The sequence below is a fragment of the Panthera pardus genome, unplaced genomic scaffold, assembly GCF_024362965.1.
Source record: "Panthera pardus isolate Hobbes unplaced genomic scaffold, ASM2436296v1 HiC_scaffold_13, whole genome shotgun sequence".
NCBI classification, from domain to species: Eukaryota; Metazoa; Chordata; class Mammalia; order Carnivora; family Felidae; genus Panthera; species Panthera pardus.
In genome coordinates this window covers 69103591-69126403 of record NW_026526688.1, presented here as the reverse complement: position 1 = coordinate 69126403, position 22813 = coordinate 69103591, and the positions used below count along the sequence as shown (strand labels likewise).

The following is a 22813-nucleotide window of genomic DNA, read 5'->3' as shown; positions in this document are numbered from 1 at the left end:
CCCCTACTCTCTCTAGCATTTAAGTAGTTTAAATGCAGTTTCTAGGTTCTTTACAGGTATAATCATCTCGGTCTCTCTGGGTAGGTAAATTCTTAGATTTAACTGGCCTTGCTAGCTAAAGCTGTTGAATGTCTGTTGAAGTCTGGCATGATTAACAAGTGTGGGGAATCTTCATTACTAACATTAAAGGTTATGTTTATGACAAATGGTATTCCTCATTCTGTTCTTTGTAGCTGGAAATGTGCTAAGCTCTATTAGTTAACTGACACCCCAATGAAAGTGACACCTTCCCACCTACGTAGAGTGAGGCTAACATGTTTATATGCTCTCTTCAAAATTATGAAAATAAACAGTCTTCAGAAACTCTCTGGAAAGTATAATAATCAGGCAGGGCCCTGGGTTTCTCATACATTGTAAAGCTTACTATAGCAATATGTCCTCTACCCTCTAGCTCAATATGTATGATGAATCTGAAGCATTCCTACAAGTCTGTAATACTTTAGAGTGTTTTCTAAAATTCATGCCAGGATATTCGTTTTTCTCAGTAACTCTACAGTGATACTGGGTGTATATGGAAAAGAAATGGGGGAAGAAATATTTGAAAATGAAGGGGTTTTTATCTGCCAAGAGAGTGGGTTATAAACAGAAACATTTTTTAAATTTATGAAATGGTATTCAAATATTTCTGTTTCCTAAGTTGCCTATAGTTACTAATAAAACTGATTATAAAGCATTTTGAAAATACAGTGCTATTTAAATATTACTAATGATGAGGACAATGGCTGGAAGTATCTGCCTGAGAATGTTTGTTCATTTTATCAACTGCATGAATAGTTTATTATTCAGTTTGCTTTAGAAATAGGCACCACTCCAACAAGTTTTTATGCTACAGTAGGGTAAAGACAGGTAATTACTTGGTTCTGTTTTTACTCTCACCATTGTGTTTTATGTATTTAATTTTGCTTTCTCGTTGATTTTCATATATACACGTATGCCAATCACCAATAGCAGTAGCCTACTTTGAAATGTAAAAATTACTGTAGTGGCTTTTAAACAAGGCCTTCTTTGGAAGTTCAATAACATTGTTACTTTTGCCTTTATCTTAGCACATAGCACTCCAGTTGACATGCCAAGCAGAGGACAGAATGAAGACCGGGACAGCGGTATTGCTAGATCAGGTATTTGCACTTCCTTTTATATGTTTAGTTGATAGAGTGAGCTATCTGTAATGATGAAGTAGGTGGGAAAATAGAAGACAGGTCTTACCTTCTGGGTTTTTTTCCTTTGCCATATTCTTTTTTTTTTTTTTTTTTAATTTTTAAATATTTATTTATATTAGAGAGAGACAGAGTGCAAGCAGGGAAGGGGCAGAGAGAGAAGGAGACACAGAATCCGAAGCAGGCTCTAGGCTCTGAGCTGTCAGCACAGAGCCTGACGTGAGGCTCAAACCCACCAACTGTGAGATCATGACCTGAGCCGAAGTCAGACGCTTCCCTGATTGAGCCACCCAGACGCCCCTCCTTTTCCATATTCTGAAGTAGTCTCATGTGTCTGAAGATCCAGAACGTTGATATACAGCATCTAGGAGTGATTGTACAACATGGACTAGTTTTTTCTAAACCTGAACTCATAAGAGACTATATTGTATTTGAGAAATTTCCTTTTTTTTTAATTAAAAAAATTTTTTTTAATGTTTATCTATTTTTGAGAGAGAGACAGAGTGCAAATGGGGGAAGGGGCAGAAAGCGAGGGAGACACAGAATCCAAAGCAGGCTCCAGGCTCCAGGCTCCGATCTGTCAGCACAGAGCCTGACGCAGGACTGGAGCCCACGAACTGAGATTGTGACCTGAGCCAGTCAGACTGACTGAGCCACCCAGGTGCCCCTAAGACAGTAATTTTGACTGAGAGTGATTCTGGTTCCATGGTGGTACCCATTTCTTCTTGCCTTGAAATTCAACCCTAACAAAAATAGCTCCAGTGCCAGCCATCCCTGTTCAGGTGGGCCCTACCAGGGCAGGGAGCTGAGCTTTGGGACGTTAAGATCTTCAGTACACATTCACAGCCTTTGAGGAACTGATGCACTGATGTAGCTCAAAGCTCAGCTACTCCTCTAGTAGAGAATGCTGACAGCACCCCCTAAGGAATGGGGAAATTCTCCTAAGACCATTGAATACAAATCAAATTTAAAATTTAAAAACAGTGTTCTCTTTAGCATTTCATAAGTTACTCTTTAGCTTCTCAGATTTCATGTTTGTACAAAAATTGCTTTAAATGAAAATGATACACGTCTAAGCAACAGGAGTTACATTTCTGACCAATGGCTCAATGCTCAAGTTTACAAAAAAAGATTACGAAGACCAAAAGCAATCGTTTTTATTTCATTGTAAATAAAATCCAGTGTACTTTATACGTGACATACATAAACAAAGGAAGGGGATTCAGTAACAAATGACATTTCATTTAATAACTCAGGAGCAGAGTTGTACCGAGTGGGATGAAGGACCCTGGTACCACACAAAAGCAACATGAGGACTCCTTTGAGGTGTGTCTAAGGGCCAGAGATGGACACAGAAATGAAAGGAAGGCAAGGAAGAAAGGCATTGAGGCACTGACTGGCTGGCCTGTTTGGCGAAGGTGTCCTGTATCACTGGTAAAACCAGTGGGGTGCTCTTAGTCTTTAGTGGAAGGCAGAGGCTGCATGTCTGATGTGTGCATCAGGCAAAAAAACCCACACTCCTCCAAGGCCTCCATTTCCAGATCACTGCTTCACTGCCCTTCTTCTACAGCACAGAATCTACCTCAGATCTAAACCACAAATCAAAAATCATAGCGGAATCATGTACGAAGGCAGAAACTGAGAGATCTTAAAAGCAGTATTAGAAAAGTTTAAGCCTTGAAGGAATGAGAGAAGGGGTAGCTAAGATAAAATCTAGATCAGCCTGACTCTAGGACAGAAGAGAGGGTGACTGGCAGGCCCTCCCGCAGAGGTGGACGGATTTACCTCCACAGACACCTTTCTTCCTCTGATTTTATTTTCAATACTCAACAAGCAAATTCCCAGTAAAATTAGCTAAAGGAAACTTCCTTTTAAAAAGAAATTTCTCATGGGGCACCTGGGTGGCTCAGTCAGTTAAGCATCTGACTTCGGTTCAAGTCATGATCTCACAGTTCTTGAGTTCAAGCCCTGCCTCAGGTTCCGTGCTGAGAGCAACAGAGCAGAGCCTGCTTGGGATTCTCTCTCCCTTTCTCTTTCCCTTCCCCACTTATGCACATGCTTTCTCTCTCTTTTTCACTCTCAAAATAAACAAATTGACTTTAAAAAAAAGTAGTAAAATAGGCAGAAGATCAGTATGAGAAAAACTTTAACATGTATTCTCAAACATTTTTATTCAAGTGTTTTGAAATGAACCTTCAGTGTAAGAATACACATCATCATAGTACTCAACTAGGACATGTGTTTTGGCCACTCTGCAGGTACAGGGTGGACCCCACCCCAAATTTGGTTTGGATGTCGAGACTAATGACACCACACACATGCAAGAGGATATGAAAATATTTATCACTCACGTAATGACACTTTCTGGTGAGAGCAGGATGGGCTTCCTAAGATGGTTAGAAAATGACTTGAGAGGGGTGCCTGGGTGGCTTAGTCGGTTAAGCGTCTGACTTCAGTTCAGGTCATGATCTCATGGTTTGTGGGTTCGAGCCCCGTGTCGGGCTCTGTGCTGGCAAATTGGAGCCTGGAGCCTGCTTTGGAATCTGTGTCTCCATGCCCCTCTCTCTGCCCCTCCCCTTCCCACGTGTGCACGTATTCTTGCTCTCAAAATAAATAAACATTAAAAATAAAAGAAAGAAAATGCCTTGAGAGAAAGGGAAAGGAGATGATCTTCAGGTTTTTATGATGGTTTGGGGGTAGGGCCAGGGTGAGGGCTTCCACACACAGGTTGAACTTCCTAGTGGTTCCAAAGGAGAAAGCCTCTAGGCTTTCTCATCACCTTGCTCAGATGTGGGGCAGACAAGGAAGAGGTTTGAGAGGAGAAGCTTAAAAGGTATCAGCAGTCAGACATCAAAAAATGGAGTCAGACTATTTATTACAACATGTGTCACCATTGAATAATGCAAAATGACATCCCATTTGGATCTGAATTCTTCATTGATTTAACTGATAGAGTGCTTTGTAAAGAGTGGCAAGAGTCAAGGAGGGTACTGCTTTGTTTGTTGTCTGTGTGGGAGAAAGGCCATGGCATCCCGTTGACCTTGCATGTATAAATGTAGGCAAAGGCTTGAACTCACTTTATGTGAGTCTTGGCGGTACTGATTGTGCTCCTCTGGGAACACAAGAGAATGGGAGGCCCCAAGGAGATGCTGGGACATCATCTCCCACTCACTTTCTGTCTCCCCTGGGAAATTGTTGTGAAACTGTCTCATCACCTCCAGGCTTCAGATAAGGTTTGGAGCTTTCTGCCCTGCCCACCTGAGACTAGAAGTGCAGACTAGAGAATTGCTGAGCTGTGGTCTCCAACTGCTCCCCAGCACCAGGGCCTCCTACAACTCAGGGTGTGGGCATCTGATCCCTTTTGTGTCAGTACTGTCCTTTTTGGCGTGTGAGGCAGGGATCACTGGGGACTGGCACTTTTGTTTTATTCTTCTTTCCACAGACTATGTAAGAAACTGTCCCAATCTAAAAATGTCTTGTTACATCATTACTCTCAAGCCTTTACTTTGGGCTTTGCCTTGCCTTCTATATATGAACTTGGCAGTCTGTAATGTAGCTTGGACAGAACTCCATTTCTTCATTTCTTTATACTTCTCATATTTTAAGTCAGACCTTTGGTTATTCTCCTGGCATGAATGTTTGTTTTCCATTTCACAAATTTGCTGACTCTTTTGCTTTAGCTTTTTCCTTTCTACATTTGCATTCTTACTACCTGTTTAAGAAAAATTAGAATAAAAAAGCAATGCAGATAGCATCCCAAACTAGGGATCTAGAATAATTCTAAACAAAGATGTGTGATACAGTTATGGAGAGATTTTAAAACTTTATTAAAAGAAGACTTAAATGAATGGAGAAAGAGATGAAGTTTCACAAATAAATATAAATTCAGTGTAATTTTGATTAAAATCCCTTGTGAAGCCAGACAAAATAACTCTCACTTATACGGAAGAGCAAAGAACCAAGAGAATTTTTATTCTTCGTAAAAGTCTTTGTAGGCACTTCATTCTTAGACTACAGACTATGAATTAAAAGGCATACAAAGGTTAAATAACTTGGCACATAATTGTAGAGGCTTGATCACCAAGGCTCGGCTAGAGTTTATATCCTAACTAAGGAATTAAAATTTAAGGTGCTTTCAATGAAATATTATTCAGTGCTAAAAAGGAATGAGCTATCAAACTGGGACAAAATATGAGAGAAACTTAAATCATATGGCTAAGTGTAAGAAGCTGAGCTGAGAAGACTTACCTACTATAGGAGTTCAACTGTGTGACATCTGGAAAAGGCAAAATTGTAGAGACAGTAAAAAGATCAGTGGTTACCAGGAGTGGGGACAGGGGCAGGGAGGGATGAGTAGATGGAGCACAGAGGGTTTTTAGGGAACTGAAAATATTTTCATTGATACTGTAGTAGATGGTACATGTCAGTTCACGTTTGTTGGAACTCACAGAAAGTACAACACTAAGAGTGAACTCTGTGGTGAACTATGGATTCTGGCTGATGATTATGTTTGAGTGTTGGTTCATGAGCTGTGTCAAGTATAGCACTCTGGTGTGTGATATTCATCATGGGGCAGGCTCTGTGTATGTGAGAGCAGGGGCTATATGGACAGAGCTCTGTACCTTCCACTAAGTTTTTCTATGAACCTAAAGCTACCCTAAAAAATTGTCATTTTTAAAAATTAATGTGTTTGGGGGCACCTGGGTGGCTCAGTCTGTTGAATGTTGGACTTTGGCTCAGGTCATGATCTCCCAGTTCTTGAGTTCGAGCCCTACGTCAGCCTCACTGCTGGCAGCACGGAGGCTCCTTCAGATCATTTGTCCCCCTCTCTTTCTGCCCCTCCCCTGCTCACAAACTCTCTCTCTCAAAACAAACAAACAAAAAAAATTAAGGTGTTTTGAAATCGTGGTGGTGAAGACATTTTCTTTGTCTTTCCACTGAGGAAACTTGATAGGAATTTTATTAAAACTTAAAAGACCTGGGACACTTTTGAGGACCCCATATAGTCTTAAAATCACTCTGTGGTTTGGTAACTATGATGTGTTAACTAAAATTTGATTTGCCAATTAATGTATTGATTTGGTTTATTGAAAATGGCATTTTCCTATCCAACAATAATCACAGCTCTATTAATTGACCTTTGAAAATGCTTCTGTTCCTTTGTAATGAGAAATACAACTGGTACACTTTAAGGAACCTTGTATTTTTCAAGTGTTGAAGCAAAAACTCTAAGCGAAGTACCGTCAGTGTTATAGCAAAAAAAGATGATTGCTGTGTTTTGGATGTAGTGCCCTCTGTGCCAAATATAAAAAGTGTTCAGGGTCAGAGCTATACTACTGCTGTCCATCACCATCACCGCCTCCACTACCACCACAAAACGACAACAACAACAAAAGAATATTTTGAAATGAGGGTAGGGAGGAAAAAGAGAAAATCCAAGTGCTCTGCGTACAGCTTTGACCGCAGGAAACTTTTAACGAACTCACACTTTGAATTCTCTATAGAAATTTGCCTCCCTAATGCTTTGTTTCTGTCATAATTACCGATTGAGACAGACATCGCTGTTCTTCCCATAACCCATTTGCTCACTCTTCATGCAGCAATATTTCTTGAGCATCTTATGTGCCAGGCGTTTTCATAGGATATGGGGATAGATCAGGGCTCATCTTGATCCATGATCTCATGGAGTTTATATTTAATAGAGGAAACACAGATAATAGATAGTAAAATGTAGGCAAGCACTTACACTGAGGAAAAGTAGAACATATGGGGTGCTCGTGGGAGGCCTCTCCAAGAAGGTGAAATGTTCAGCTGACTGGATTGCCATGAAGATCAGAGCAAAGAGCATTTTGGGCATGGAACAGCTAGTGCAGAAACCGAGAGTGGAAACAGGCTTTGGAGCTTTGTGTATAAGGAATAGCAAGGAGGCTGGAATGTAGTAAGGGCGGGTGGTATAAGATGCACTCGGAGAGGAAATAAGGGGCCTAATCACATTAACTTAGTCTTCTCACTATGACGGGATTGTTTCCAAATACACATAGACCTGTGCCAGTCCAAGCTGCAGAAGAGACAGAAGAGTCTAGCCAACTACCAAATGCATTAAACGTTAATGAAACAGTTACCTGAATCCACCCTTTTCTCATGAAAATGGCAATGAGTTGTAGACCAAAATTAGGGCTGTTCTTCCATTTGAGAGTTATTAACTATATTAATAGCTTCCTATTGTGTGTGATCGACAATGATATACCATAGTACTTTAACATAAAAATCATATTAAATAGTATTAACATATTTTGATAAGGAAATGCTTGATAGCACTAAGCCAGCACTTTAGCTTAATATTTCACTTATATACCATAAAAAATTTTATTCGGTATTTTATAATGAGAAAGGATTATTCTCTTCTGTGTTTTATTTTTTTAATTGTTTCCCTTCCCTTTCACGTGTCTATTACAAATCCTAGGTTGTTTTCATAATCAACTAATCAGAACTAATAACATTTTAGTACTCCAAAATGTTGTATACTTAGCTTTCCTGTTCCAAGAATTATCAGAGGGAGTAAATAGCCAGCATTTATTGTGGGGGCTAATAAGTATTTTGCATGTATTGATTTGTTTAATCCTCACAGGAACCTTATGAAATAGGTCACTGCTTTTCAAACTTTTCTTTTGTCTGAAGTTCATGCTAACTAATGCATTTTATGTTATGATCCAGTAACAAACATCTTTATATATAACAAAAGTTTCATCAGTTAATAGCACTGCAATATACTCTTGTGTTTTTTCTTTTTAATTTTTTATTTTTTTTAAGTATGTTTATTCTGAGGGAGAATGCACAAGCAGGGGAAAGAGAGAGAGAGAGAGAGAGAGAGAGAGAGAGAGAGAGAGAGAGAGAGAGAGAGAGAATCCCAAGCAGGCTTCGCGCTGTCAGTACAGAGCCCAGTGTGGGGTTCCATCTCACGAACTGTGAGATCATGACCTGAGTTGAAATGAAGAGTCAGATGCTTAACCAAATGAGCCACCCAGGCGCCTGCTTTTTTTTTTTTTAATGGTGGTGTCAGTTCACTAAATAATTCACAATTCACTAGCAGATTGTAGTTCTCATGGAAAATACTGAGGTGTGGTATTTTACTGTCCTCATTTTACAGATGAGAAAGCTAACAGTTTAAGTAAACTGCCCAAGTGTTACATGTAACAACTGGTGAGTAGCAGAGGTAGGATTTGAACCAGGAGCCTGGGCTTTTACTCAGTTTACTAAACTGAATTATATAGCTATGCCTTTAATTTCCAGAATAAATTTGGCCCTCAGAGTCGTCTCTATCTTGCCTCTGTGACAGGGAAAAAAATGTTTATGAAACAAGTACTGCCCCTCAGCCCTGTCCTCCACCTGCCAAGAAGTTGAATTGATCAGCCTAAGTCAGGGAGAGAGACAGGGGACCCTGAAGATTTAGGAATAGGGAATGAAGAGTTTGTGTACCTTATGGGGGACTTTTAGAGCTTGAGGATGTGGCACAAATGTCTAATTGGGATTTTTTATTAAGTAGTTTTGTGTGATTTTGAGGAAGAACTCTCTTCTATCTCCCTTCGACATTGTCAGGAAAATTACCCACCACTGATATTTCAAATAAGGATTTGACTTTGGGCAGTTAAGTCCAGCCTCAGGGTGAAACCAGGTCAGAACAGAGGCAAGCCTGTTGGGGCCAGCCACATCTGGGTGATACTTTAGTGAAGAAGTGCCATACGTTCACTAACGATTTATTGCCTGTTGTGTTCAAGGAGCTGTCCTGGCTGGATACAGGGATGCAAAGCTGATTTAGATGTACCAAACACATTTGTTATGAATAGTGACTAAATTAGAAGAAAACCATGTCACGCACCTCTGCTGTGCAAAGAACCTTGAGTTGTTTTGCATCTAATTCTGTAGCCTGGCAAGTTCATTGCTATTCATGTAGGTTTGAAGCTCCATGCAGGCGGATGTGTGTCTGTCTTGTCCACCAGTGTATCCCAGTTGCCACACGCAGCACCTGGCACATTGTACACACTCCAGCATTTGCTGACTGATTATTGACTAACAGCCAAGTAACTCCTGGGGTATTTAAGAAATCAGGTCAGGGAGTCAGGTTATTTACATCTGCCTATGAAACCATAAATTAAAATGTAAAACTTTATATGGGAAATTGCCTTATCAAGTGATATCCATTAGCATAATATATTATGTGTCCTGAAATCAATTTCCTTTGTCCTGTGATCTGCTTCTGAAAACATTGACCAGCTTTCAACATAGCACCCCATTTTCTTTTCCACTGGACTGACTTTTCAGTGTCTAATTCCTTAGCCCAAGGAAAGTAAAAGGAAAAGAGTCTGTCTTCTTTCATTCTTCCAAACGAGTAGACCTCCATTAAGCAGCTCTGCTTTGTAAGAATGCCTTTGCCCAGCCTGAAAGGGACGGGTCCCTCCCTGCCTGTTAAAGAAGTCTGGGCTGGCATGTCAGCTCACACTGAGAGCCTAAGTGCAGGCATTTAATACTTTGTAGACGAAAGAAGCAGAGAGAGGCTCTGAGGCAAAAAAGTAATCCAAGCAGAAAATATATTTAAGACTAGAGGTTGCTTTTTCACAGCCAAGGAAGTGGCAATGGGGAGCTGGTTGCTGGAGGGAAGGAGCATAAATATGTATTGTGTATTTGGAGATAGAGGATTGGAGAGAGGATACTATGTGGAGGAACCACTTATTTGCCTAGATTTCACCTCAAAATAGAGAATGAAGAAGTAGTTAAGGGGAGAAAATATATGTCCATAAACATTGTATATGACATTAGTTATCAGGTATATAACAATGATGCTGTGTGAACCGTTGTCCTGGAAATCTGCATTTACATTCTGATGAAGTTAGTATTAATTATGTTGCCTTTTTAACGTGGGGCCTCGTGATTGATGCAGTTGCTATGTCTGTAATCCCTATTTTTTAAATTTATTTTCCTTTTTAAAGGATGTTTTCTTTGTAAGAGAGAAGTCATAGTCTCCCCCTGCTGGATATGGCTGGTAGAACCCGAAGTCACTTGGCGTGTATGTTGTGTAGCTACAAGAGGATTCATTTACCTGGACTTTGAACTTTCAAATTTTCTTCCCCACAGCCTCACTTAGCAGCCTTTTGATTACGCCTTTTCCATCTCCAAGCTCCTCCACATCCTCTTCCAGTAGTTACCAGCGCCGCTGGCTTCGAAGTCAGACAACAAGTTTGGAAAATGGCATCATTCCAAGGAGGTGAGTTGCAAGTTTGCTCTTGCCGAGAAAGGTACTAGTTGCAGGCAGCTCGAACAAACTGGCAGTACTCACCTGTTGTCAGTGGAAAAAGAACTAAGACCTCTTGGTTAGCTTCAGCTTAGGCTGAAAATTTGCAAGTGATAAGTTTTATAAAAAGAATAAATATAGAAGCCAAACAGCAATCTGGTTTGGAAGACACTGGGGAATAATCTGGGTCATTGTGCCGTGTACGAGCTAGACTTGGTGTTATTTAAGGTGAGTGTGCTCTCTCTTTGAATTGGCTCCCTTCCAGATACAGCTCTTGGGAGCTAGAGGGGTGGAATAAATCTCTTCCTTGGCTTACTGTGACACCAGTGTGGTCTTTGGAAACCTGTGAACTCAAGGATTGGGACATACTCTTTTCATAAAACTTAAATTCTTAAACTGAGTGGTCACGACTCTGATTATAAAGATGGCTTCGAGGTATATTCTGCCTTCATTGCAGTTGAATTTTAGTTCTAAAGTTTAGTTGTTTTGCAAAATACACATTGTTGGCTCGTTATGATGTTACATCAGTAGCTTCCACTTTTCTTCTTCCTACAACCCAAAACCTTAAAGGGAATTAGTATAGGTTGTACCTATAAAAATTCACATGTAAATTGGTTGATTTAGTGAGTTCGCTAGTAATCACCATGTGTAGGGATCTGTGAAGGTGCAAAGATGATTCAGTTACGTGCCTGCATTTGTGAACTACTAGTATAGTTTGTTGACTGGTAGGGAAGGCGATATGCACATAAATAATGGCATAAAGACGTTAAACTGTAGGGGCTCTTGGGTGGCTTAGTCAGGTAAGTGTCCGACTCTTGATTTTGGCTCAGGTCATGATCTCACGGTTCTTGAGTTTGAGCTCCACTTTGGACTCTGTGCTGACAGCATGGAGCCTGCTTGGCATTTTCTCTCCCTCCCTCCCTCTCTCTTTCTCTTTCTCTTTCTCTCTCTCTCTCTCTCTCTCTCTTTCTCTGCCCCTACCCTGCTTGTGCATGCTCTCTCTCTCAAAATAAATAAATAGACATCAAAATTTTTTAATAAAGCTGTTAAACTATAAATGCCATGGGCGGGGCATAAAGCACTTTGGGACTCAGAGGAGGGAGAGAATACCTGCTGGTGGTCATGGGGGGCATGGCAGAGCCATGCATGGAGGAGATGGCACTTAAATAACAAGCTGAGAAACAAGGGTTAGGGTGTATGTATAGCACATGTCAGGCTGCTTGCCTCTCTTCTGTTATTCTCACAATCCTAGCAAGCTCGGCCAAGAGAAAAACATGTAGCTGCTTCACTCGCTGAGGAACTGTTTGGTGGTTGGTGGACTTTGAGTGGAATGGCGGACTTTGGTGTGAGGACAAGTCCTAGCTCTGCCACTCACTAGGTGTACGTGACAGTGAATTAGTCTGGATTCAAAGTGTTGCTTCGGCATCTGCCTTATTTGTGCTAGTACCAGCCTCATGGTGTTGTTGGGAGAATTAAATGAGATACAGCAAGTCAAGTCAAGCTAAGACAAGACGTGGGACAGAAAATACTAGTCAGGATGACTTACTTGCATTTATTGCCATCATTATCATTACCATCACTACAGTTGTCAAAAGAAGGCATCCCACCGCCCTCCCTGCCATTACAGCAGCTTCTGTGATTGAAGAGAATGACAGGTCTTGAGAAATCTTCCGCTTTATGCATCTCTTTTTTTTTTCTTCATTTTTTTTAACGTTTATTTATTTTTGAAAGAGAGACAGAGCATGGGTGGAGGAGGGCCAGAGAGAGACAGAGAAGACAGAGAGAGAGAGAGAGAGAGAGAGAGACAGAATCCGAAGCAGCCTTCAGGCTCTGAGCTGTCAGCACAGAGCCTGGCGTGGGGCTCGAACTCACAAACTGTGAGATCATGACCTGAGCTGAAGTCGGACACTCAACTGAGTCACCCAGGCGCAACTATGCATCTCTTTACTAAAAATGTTTTTCCATCCCTTCAGGATTAAATCTCAAGTTGAATAGCATTCTCCAACTCACTCCTCTAAAAATTCTTCAACATTCTAATTTGAATTGAGATCTGGCTTTAGAAACTAAAGAATCTCTAATGAACTTACAACTAAAATAAGTATTTTTAGTTCAAAAATGAAAATGCCCCCAGGGGCGCTTCTGTGGCTCAGTGGCTTGAGCATCAACTCTTGATTTTGGTTCAGGTCATGATCCCAGGGTCATGGAGTCGAGCCCTGCAACAGGCTGTGTGCTGAGCATGGAGTTTACTTGGGATTCTCTCTCTCCCTCTCCCTTTCCCCTCTCCTCTGCTTGCCTTCTCTCTCTCTCTCTCTCTCAAAATACAATAAAAAAAAAAAAAAAGGAAATGCGGAGCCCCTTTGTTCAAAAAGTAAGGAAAAGTACTATTAAAGGTACTAAAATGTAAAGATTTAAAAAAATATTTTACTTACAAAATATAATAGGAATAATAGTGAAATATGAAGAAAAACTATAGATTGCAAAATTAATATTTCAGCATCATAATTTTACATAATAATGCTGTATCTTGATTCATCATAAGTCTTTTCTGGCTCATTTTTCTATATTCATTTGTCAGGTTATCAAAATTTATACTTTTTAGCAACTTTGCTTTCAATTGATATAATTGAAAGCAGCATTAGTCACTCTTGGCAAATGCGAGATGGCAAATGATTTTTGACAATTTTTCATTTTGAGAAAGATCTTTCTGCTGATGTAACTGTTACTGGAACTTTATGCATTATGAAAACATTGGATTAAGTTTTTGATAAACTTTCAAAATATAAATTTCATTGCATCCAGATCTGATGATTCTTGTGGAACAGTTTTTCTAAAAAAATTTAATTCTTCACACAAATCCATTTTTGTATAAGACTGGATTTAATTTTAAATGTAAATTTATACAAAGTTATTTTAATGTCTCCTCTGACATTTACTGTAACTCATGAAAGTCTTACAAGCAACTGAGTTTCTTCATGAGTTGTATATAATTCAAAATACCTGTTTTTTCATTCTATCGCTGCATCTTCAATTGTAAGGAAAATTTGTTTTATTTTATTAAAAAAATTTGTTAACATTTATTTATTTTTGAGAGACAGAGAGAGACAGAACACAAGTGGGGGAAGGGCAGAGAGAGAGGGAGACACAAAATCTGAAGCACACTTCTAGGCTCCGAGCTATCAGCTCAGAGCCCAATACGGGGCTTGAACCCACAAAGCATGAGATCATGACCTGAACCAAAGTCAGACGCTTAACCAACTGAGCCACCCAGGCGCTCCAGGAAAATTAATTTTAAATGGGCTTTCTTATTAATAATTTGTTTATCTGAAACTTCAAATGAAAACAATGGGTTTTTTTTCTCTGTCCGGTGCAACAATCTTTACATTTAATTTCTATGGGGCGCCTGGGTGGCTCAGTCAGTTGAGCATCCGGCTTCAGCTCAGGTCATGATCCCACGGTCCGTGGGTTCGAGACCCGCATCGGGCTCTGTGCTGACAACTCAAGAGCCTGGAGCCTGTTTCAGATTCTGTGTCTCCCTCTCTCTCTGCCCCTCCCCAACTCATGCTCTGTAATTTTAAAACAAAATTTCTATTTCTATGCCTGTAGATATATACTTTGTAATGTTGCAGTACTTTTCAAAACTGTAGATGGTAAACTCTGAAGAATTCTGATTACTCCTGGATGTACTTTCTTGCAATGTCCACTGAGGGCGCTTTGTGATAATTCACTGTCTTGGGTCTTGGGTCAGAGTTAAATATTTGTGCAGACTCTACAGGGACAGGTTCCGATGATGGATGGGCTAGCTGGCCTCGCACTGTGGGTCATGGCACTACCCAGGTCTTTGCTCTCTCCCATGGCTGTGGTTGCTGCTGCTCTCACAGCCACGAGTCTGGGCCCAGGTCCCATGCTTGCTGCCTTGGGGCCTCCTGCTACCCTGGACTGCTCAGACACGCGGGCGTGTGCCTGACTGCCTAGCTAGTTGCTCAGAGGCTGGGTTGCATGCCCTTAGGCCGGAGCCCACTGTGCACTCTGCAGCCTGGTGTCTTCACTGCTCGCTCACATGTTTCATTGTCCCATCAGACTTTACCTACAGAATACAGGCTCAAAGATAAAATTACCAAGAATTCCAGATGGCAACCGCAATACATTAAATCCAGCCTGGGGCCCATCTGGGAACAGGGTTCTGTGTGAGTGGGGTCTCATGCCCATGAAGCTGGCACACAGAGAATATAAATGTGGCTGACGTTTTGAATCGATCACTGTACCTATGAAGATCCCTTCATTTAAAGATGCTGCAGTTGATTTCTTACTTTTGGCAGGAATGGAGGTAGGAAAATTAGTTTTTTTATGTTAGACAGGAGAACAGTGGGTACCAAAAACACGATTGCATCTGGCTTTGAGAGAATTCACAGTAATCAAAAACTTCCTAACAGATAAAGATGGAAAGGATGATTTCACAGTCCTTAGCAGTTGGTTCCACACTGGATACTCATGTCTCCAGGCCCCCTGCTGTGCCAGGCGGTAACTTTTGGTTACTGGTTGGGGAGTTGGGCTTGGACCTTTACCGGCTGGTGGGGAAGTACTGCCTGTAATAGAAGAGAAACTGCAGAGATTCCATCCCTTAGTGAAGCTACTGAAACCTTAAAGGACTGAGGTATTAAATTTCCCAGAAGGGCTTTTGATTCGAATTATTAGATTGAACCAACCATATAAAGTTGATACAGGTTTGTTCTTTGACCTATAAAAATGGCAGTTTCATATGTTCCAATATAATACATACATTCAAATTAAATTCAAAGCTGACAAAAACAAACTAAGCAGTGGTGATATTAATTATAGATGACTGAGATGCACTTACATAATCATAGTTTTTGCTTTATTCATGGTTTTGAAGTAAAAACAATGTATGTAAGTGCTTATTCATAAGTGTCAACAAAATTCTACTTGATTTTTTTGTAAGGAGAAGATTAAGAGTGTAGCAGTGGGTTTTCCTTGACTTGAAGTCCTGTCAGCTGATGGGATTTCTCCCAGCTATTTGCTGGCCGTGCTCCAGCTGGCAGGAGGCACCTGATGGTGTGAACAGCAGCAGACGGATCAGGCATGGGGCAGAGTCTCTGCTCCTTTCCAGAGTCTAGGAAATGAGCCCAGACCAGAAGACAGAAACCCGGGGTTCTAGCGCCAGCATTGTCTCTAAGAAGCTTCCTGTTCCTGAAGCAGGTTGATGAATCACCCTGCCTCAGTTTCCACATTTGCAAAAAGATCTGTGTACCTTACAGGGTGATTTGAGGCTGAGAAGATACGGTGAAGTATTTGGGTACATACTCAAATGTTTTAAAACATTCTGAAATGTTCTTTCATTGTGGAATAATTTTAAAAATACAATTATAGTACTATATGATCTGATTTGCACAGTTGATCTAAGACTTCAGAATGAAGCTCTGTTGCATTAGAATCCAGGAATCCAGTGGAGAGAGGGGCATCTGGGTGGCTCAGTTGGTTAAGCATCTGATTCTTTTTTATTTTTATTTTTTTACATTTAAAAAAATATTTTTATTTATTTTTGAGAGAGAGAGAGAGTGAGCGAGCGAGCATGCGCGGGGAAGGGCAGAGAGAGGGAGGGAGACACACAATCCAAAGCAGGCTCCAGGCTCTGAGCTGTCAGCACAGAGCCCATCGTGGGGCTCGAACTCTTGAAACTGTGAGATCATGACCTGAGCTGAAGTTGGACACTTAAACCGACTGAGCCACCCAGGAGCCCCAAGCATCTGATTCTTGATTTAGGCTCGGGTCATGACCTCAGGGTCATGAAATCAAGCCCGAGTAGGGCTCTGCACCGGGCATGGAGCCTGCTTAAGATTCTCTCTCTCCCTCTACTCTTCCCCACCTCTCCCCCCACCCAAAAATAGAATGCATTAGACAGACACAGTGAAGCAAGTAAGAGCTACGCAGGGCTATTGTAGCTGTGGAAGTTTTTCAGAAATTCAGTAGGTGGCACTCTGTGCTGTGTTAAGACAGAGTTGGCTATTGTTTATATGGTAGAGATGAAGACGATGCATAAAAACGCATAGGGTTAAGTGTTTATTACAATTTCATTATTAAGGACCATATTGGCCAAAGATAAATGGACTGAAATGGTCATTTTACTTTGGGAAAAGAAGAGAAGTAGGAGATGCCAGACAAAAAAAAGAAAAGGTTGCGAGAAAGTGTTGATAAATATAATCTCAGAACTTCCTATATAAAATAGAAATAAACTGGTGCAAAAAACAAAGTTATAGTACAGGTACTTTGGAAAAGGAGAATATTTACCGTATGGAATTTCCTTGTATGAAATTAAAATTCTAAGATAGGCTCAGGGTCTTTTTTTTTTTTTTTTTTTTTTTTTTAATGAGCAGATGATTAGGATCTAGGGATTTTTCAGAGAAAACAGTTGATGATTTATTATAATGCACAGCATTTACAACAGTACCTGGAGATCATGCCTTGCCAGTGACATGTCTGTTAGCGCCTGTTACTGGCTTATCAACCACATCTACATCTCTGGGATCTTGCTTGAAGTTGTCAGAAACAGTAGCATATCTTTCCTGAGGTTAGAACAAGATGTCTGTCCCCTTTCCTTTAAAAGTAAAACGGCTTTCCTGACCAAAACACTTTTTATGCATGCATGTTTTCAGAGGTATGGATATGTTCAAAATCACAGGAACATTATAGGCTATGAGTGGAGCACTAAACAAGTTTAAGATCAAGAGTATGGAGGCCAGCTGCCTTGAATCCTGCCAAGCATAAGTAATTGCCTTATTGTAATTTGTGGTAAAGAAAATAGAGGAAGCAGTCCTCTCCCATATTCTGCAGATATACAAGACTAAATGGTGAAGTCAGTGAGAAAGAGAAAGCTAATTGCATACTTACGGTGTGCCAGGCAAGGTGCTTTCATTTGCAATATATTATGTCCTTTCCTTTTGGTATCTTTGTAGAAAAAAAATTATTTTCGCTTTTGCTGTTAGTAACTATGTGCTAGTTATGCTGTTTTTTTCAGAATAGCTAAATAAGAGGGTTAGGCCATATTTGTGAGTCTTCCCCCTTAAGACAAATTTAGTATATATTCATAATTTATTGGCTTCATGATTCTCTTATCATAGAAGCGGAGTCTCTCAAAAGAACCTTAAGTTTTTTTAAGAATTTACACAGAAGAGAGAGAAGTCTTTCTGCTTGGGGGATTTCCCAGAGAGCTTAATCAATTGCGTGGCTTAATCTGAGCATTTACTGGAGTAACTTCATGTAATGGATTTAATAGCCTTGGGAAAGTCAGCCTCAACTACCAGTAGTTCCAAACATGATGCATTGGTTAAACAGAATACCACAGGATCATTTCCCTTCTAATGTTCTTATCTTTTGCTATCTATCAACCAAAACAAAGGGCCTCTGTTTTGAGTGACCAGATGTGTCTCACCCCTTCCTAAATACCACCAATCTGATGTAAAATTATCCGAGGGAAAAAGACTAAGAGTCTAACAAGAGGATATTTAAGGTTACTTTTAATTTTTATTTGAGTTTCTTTTTGTGTTAAATACGCTGTGGTAAGTTGAGGTTTTCATTTTTCATGACAGAATTAGAGAAAAGAATGAATTCCAAGTAGATGAAACTCTTGGTTCAGACTCCTGAGTGTTCACATTAGCTTTCTGAATGGCATCCCCTGGCACTGCAGTTTATCTTCAGTGTGATTCTTTGATGTATGGCAACTTTTCAAACTTACTGTTCCTGCAGGTCAACTGATGAAACATTCAGCCTGGCTGAAGAAACCTGTAGTTCTAATCCGGCCATAGTTCGGAGGAAGAAAATTGCCATAAGCATCATCTTTTCTCTGTGTGAGAAAGAAGAAGCACAAAGGAATTTCCAGGACTTCTTTTTTTCTCATTTCCCCCTTTTTGAGTCTCACATGAACAGGCTGAAGAGTGCAATTGAAAAGGTAATAAGAATGTAATCTAGGGGCACCTGGCTGTCTCAGTCAATAGAGCATGCAACTCTTGATCTCAGCATTGTGAGTTCAAGCCCCATGTTGCATGTAGAAATTACTTAAAAATAATATCTTTAAAAAAAAAACTGTAATCTTGTGTCAAATAGAGAAGTGATTATAGGGCCTTAAGATGGTCGAATCTCATGGTTTATGATCAGATCCCTTTTTTAGAGAACTTAAATCACCTGCAACAGTAATAGATCCTTTAATACATTGATATTAGATATCAGACATTAGATTGTTTTAGGAAAGGAAATGACTGCTTTCTGATGACTTAAGTCATTACTACAGTGAGTGTTTTCATTTTGCTAGTATTTTATTAATAAATGCCCAGTGGGTAAACAGTTATAAAGGAATTTCTTCTCAGAAAGTAAATTTTTTTCTCTCTTCAATGAAGGCCATGATTCTCCTGCAGGAAGATAGCAGAATCAAGTCTCCGTGTCCAGTTTTATGTCAGCGTCTGATGGAAGCTCTGGGAGAATTCAGGTACGTTGACAAAGTCTGGCAAATCCAACAGGATAAATTTATAAGTGGCTAGTAGCGGTGGCAGCCATGGATCTGGGGATACATGGAGACATTACTTGGAAGAATTTAGGGGCTGGCAATTATTGGTCACTTTAGCAGCTCCTTCCTTCAAGATGGAAAACCAGATCAAATAGAGCGGAATGTTTAAGTCACACAGCACCACATAATCCACACTGCTGCCTGACAGTCTTTGCTTTTAATGAGATGAATGGAGAAAACTAATATCTATGTGTCTCTTATAAGCCTGTTCATTATTTCATGTCATCCTCACAAAAGCCCTACGAGTAAACACTATTAACTGACCCCACTTTACAGTTGTGAAGGCTTGAGTTCAGGGACACTCATCCAGAGCATAGCTGGAGAGGGGCACCTGGGTGGCTCAGTCGGTGAAGTGTCTGACTCATGATCTCGGAGTCGTGAGTGTAAGCCCCATGTTGCGCTCCACACTGGGAGTGGAGCCCCCTTAAAAAAAAATTCAACAAGAAACAAAAAGAGCACAGCATAGCTGGAGAGCGTATATGTGTCAGGCAGATATACCTTCCAGCTTACCAGGACAGTCCTTGTTTATACCCAGTGCCCTCTCATAAGTATCCTAGTCTGAACACTAAATTAGTGTGTCTTCATTGTCAGTTTTTAATTCATGATCTTTGTACTCTGGAGACTGGTTTTCTGTAGTCTTTGCTCCTGATATCTGGGTAGGAAGGTGTAGTGTAGAGGGTAGGACTCTCCTTCACCATGCTAACCTGGGGTTCTTGCACCATTTCTTTGAGCCAGTTTCTCAATGGGGAGTGGAATCCTATTCCAAAGCCATCATGAACTAATAAGTCAAATTGTTATTCTGTAGCTGAAAGATAAAATAATTTTTACAGGGGTGCCTGGGAGGCTCAGTTGGTTAAGCGTCCAACTCTTGATTTCATCTCAGGTCATGATCTCACGGTTCATGAGATCGAGCCCTGCCTTGGGCTCCACGCTGACACCCACACCCACACCAGTGTGACAGTGTGGAGACTGCTTAGAATTCTTCCTCTTCCCCTCTCTCTCTCTCATCTCTCTCCCCTCCCTCCCTCCCTCCCTCCCTCCCTCCCCTCTCTCTCTCCCTCCCTCCCTCCCTCTCTCTCTCTCTCTCTCTCTCTCCTCTCCCTCTCTCTCTCTCTCTCTCTCCCTCCTCCCTCCCTCCCTCCCTCCCTCTCTCCCTCTCTCTCTCCCTCTCTCTCTCCCTCTCTCTCTCCCTCTCTCTCTCCCCAACTCGTGTTCTCTTTCTCTCTCAAAATAAATAAATGAACATGAAAAAAAATTCTTTACAGTTTTTAGAATTTCAGAACATTGGTTTTGTTTTTTGTTTTTGTTTTTTTTTAGTTTATTTTGAGAGAGAGAGACAGAGAGAGAGAGAGAGCACACACACTTGGGGAAGGGAGAGAGAGAGAGAGAGAGAGAGAGAGAGAGAGAGAGAGAGAATCCCAAGCAGGTTTCACACCATCAGCACAGAGCCCCATGCAGGGCTCAAACCCATGAATCTCGAGATTGTAACCTGAGCCGAAGTCAGATGCTTAACAGACTGAGCCACCCAGGCATCCCTAGAACATTTTTTTGATGATTAAGGTATATGCTGGTGAATTCTATATGGCTACTTGAAACAATATCTCCAGTGGTCTTTGAACCTTGTGTTATGTATAAAGTACTCAGCACATTTGTCATTATCTGGTAACTGTCAAGACCTAAGTCATATATTTGAGAAATAGTGTGGAGTTGTGCTAGTTTGATTAAAGTATTAATTTTTCAGAGGTCAAGAATCTGAAAGTACAGAACCAGAAAGCCTCACTTATTCAAAGACACGTCTTATTCTTACTTCAACAACCTACCCTTCCAGAAATGGTGACAAAATATAGTGTTACCAATGGGAGACCTAGTTTTAGTAAATAATTCCCAGTTCTATGTGACTGTAATCTGTCATTGCTACCTAACTCAGCAGATGTGTTTTGGCCAAGGTGACATTCTCTTGTATCTCCGTTCATTTAGGCACATAGCTAGAAAATCAGAATATGTCTTATCATCTTTATTTGGAGTGAATATGTCCTCCAGTGGGGGTCCTAAGCTAAGTTAGTGTGCTCTTTGGAAAAACATTCATGAGTCATGAAGCTTAGAGTAAGGCCTTGGCACCAGGTGTTGGGAAACCTGAAGTCTCATCCTGACCTTGTCATTCAGTGTCTTATATAAGTAACTTAATTTCTCTAGGCCTCAGTTTCTATATCTGTAAAGTGATAGAGCTACATTAGTCAGTTTTGCTAATAGCTTATAGTTCTAAGAATTTGATTCTGTTAGTCCATATAGAAACTCAGTATATACCATGAAGAAGAGCCATTTATGTAGTTTTTTTCATCTGAAATCAATAGGGTGCTTTGGCTTAGAGAACTAAGCACTAACTAGCACTTGGGAGAGCTGAGTTGCCTTTGGCCACATTTTTAAATAGCATGTGCTTTCTTTCTTCCTTTATTTCTTTACTGTAAAAACAAATGCAAATTTTGATAATAGGCATTGTGAAAACAAATCATTTAAAAAATGGATATTTTATATCAAGGGTTAGTATGCCTTTTCCGTAAAGAGTCTCTGTCATAGCTCCTCAACTTTGCCATTCTGCAAAAAGCAGCAATATAGATAATGTATAAATGAATGAGCTTGGCAGTGTTCCAATAAAATGTTATTTACAAAAAAGGTGGCAGGTTTGGCCTCTGGATCATAGTTTGCTGATCTCTGTTTTATATACTGTTTGAATCCCTTAAAGGCTACATAGATCCAGATTATTGTTTTCTTCTTTATTCCTTTATACAGAGATTATCCAAAATAATATTTGTGACAGTTTTATGTCTCCCTTCTCTTTTCTATAGAGGAACTATCTGGAACTTATATTCCGTTCCAAGGATAGCTGAACCCGTATGGCTTACCATGATGTCCAGCACCTTGGAAAAAACCCAGCTCTGCCAGCGCTTTCTCAAGGAGTTTACACTTCTGATAGAACAGATCAACAAAAATCAGTAAGCTTCAAAACTCTGAAGCCTTTTTTGCAACTTCCATGGCCAGTGTCTGTGGTGTATGTGACATGCCTCTTCCTGCATTGACTCATCTGGTTGTATTTTCTTCCATTTCTCCAAGGTTTTTTGCTGCCTTACTGACTGCAGTGTTAACCTACCACCTGGCCTGGGTACCGACTGTCATGCCTGTTGATCACCCTCCCATTAAAGCCTTCTCAGAGAAACGCACCTCTCAGTCAGTGAACACGCTGGCCAAAACACATCCATATAATCCTCTCTGGGCACAGCTGGGTTAGTACCTAATTTGACTATTCAGAGACTCTATGGAATGGAATGGAGAAAATGCTAGAACTTTTTGTTGATGTTGGCTCTCCATCCCGGAGATTCAGGAGTTGTCACTGGACAGGCAGATGATAGGAGACTGGCCCACAGGGTCTAGTTGTAGGGCAACCCCTTCCTCTCCTTCCCCGCCGCTGGCAGCTTTGTTGTGCTCTTCTGAATCGGAACAGGTAAATCGTTCTCCCATACCACAGTGGCAGTTCACCCTAGAGCAGGGTTTCTTAACCTCAGCATTATTGATATTTGGACCAGATAATTCTTTGTGGGGTGGGGTTTGGGAGGGCTGTCTTGTGCATTTGGGGTGTTAGCAGCATCAGTGGCCTTTGTTCACTAGCTACCAGTGAAAAACCCCCTTCAGAGTTGTGACAATCAAAAATGTCTCCGAACATTGTTCCTGGGTGGCAAGACGCTC

General features: G+C 40.7%; 1 protein-coding gene across 1 annotated transcript in view; it reads left to right on the top strand.

The window, feature by feature from the left end:
• FNIP2 (folliculin interacting protein 2) overlaps positions 1-22813 on the top strand; it is a 95101-nt gene that overhangs the window by 38144 nt on the left and 34144 nt on the right. The window contains 7 exon segments of the mRNA XM_053901168.1: positions 1107-1178; positions 10347-10476; positions 18262-18474; positions 18909-18964; positions 18967-18997; positions 21919-22065; positions 22184-22353. Coding sequence (XP_053757143.1) covers positions 1107-1178; positions 10347-10476; positions 18262-18474; positions 18909-18964; positions 18967-18997; positions 21919-22065; positions 22184-22353 — 819 coding nt within the window.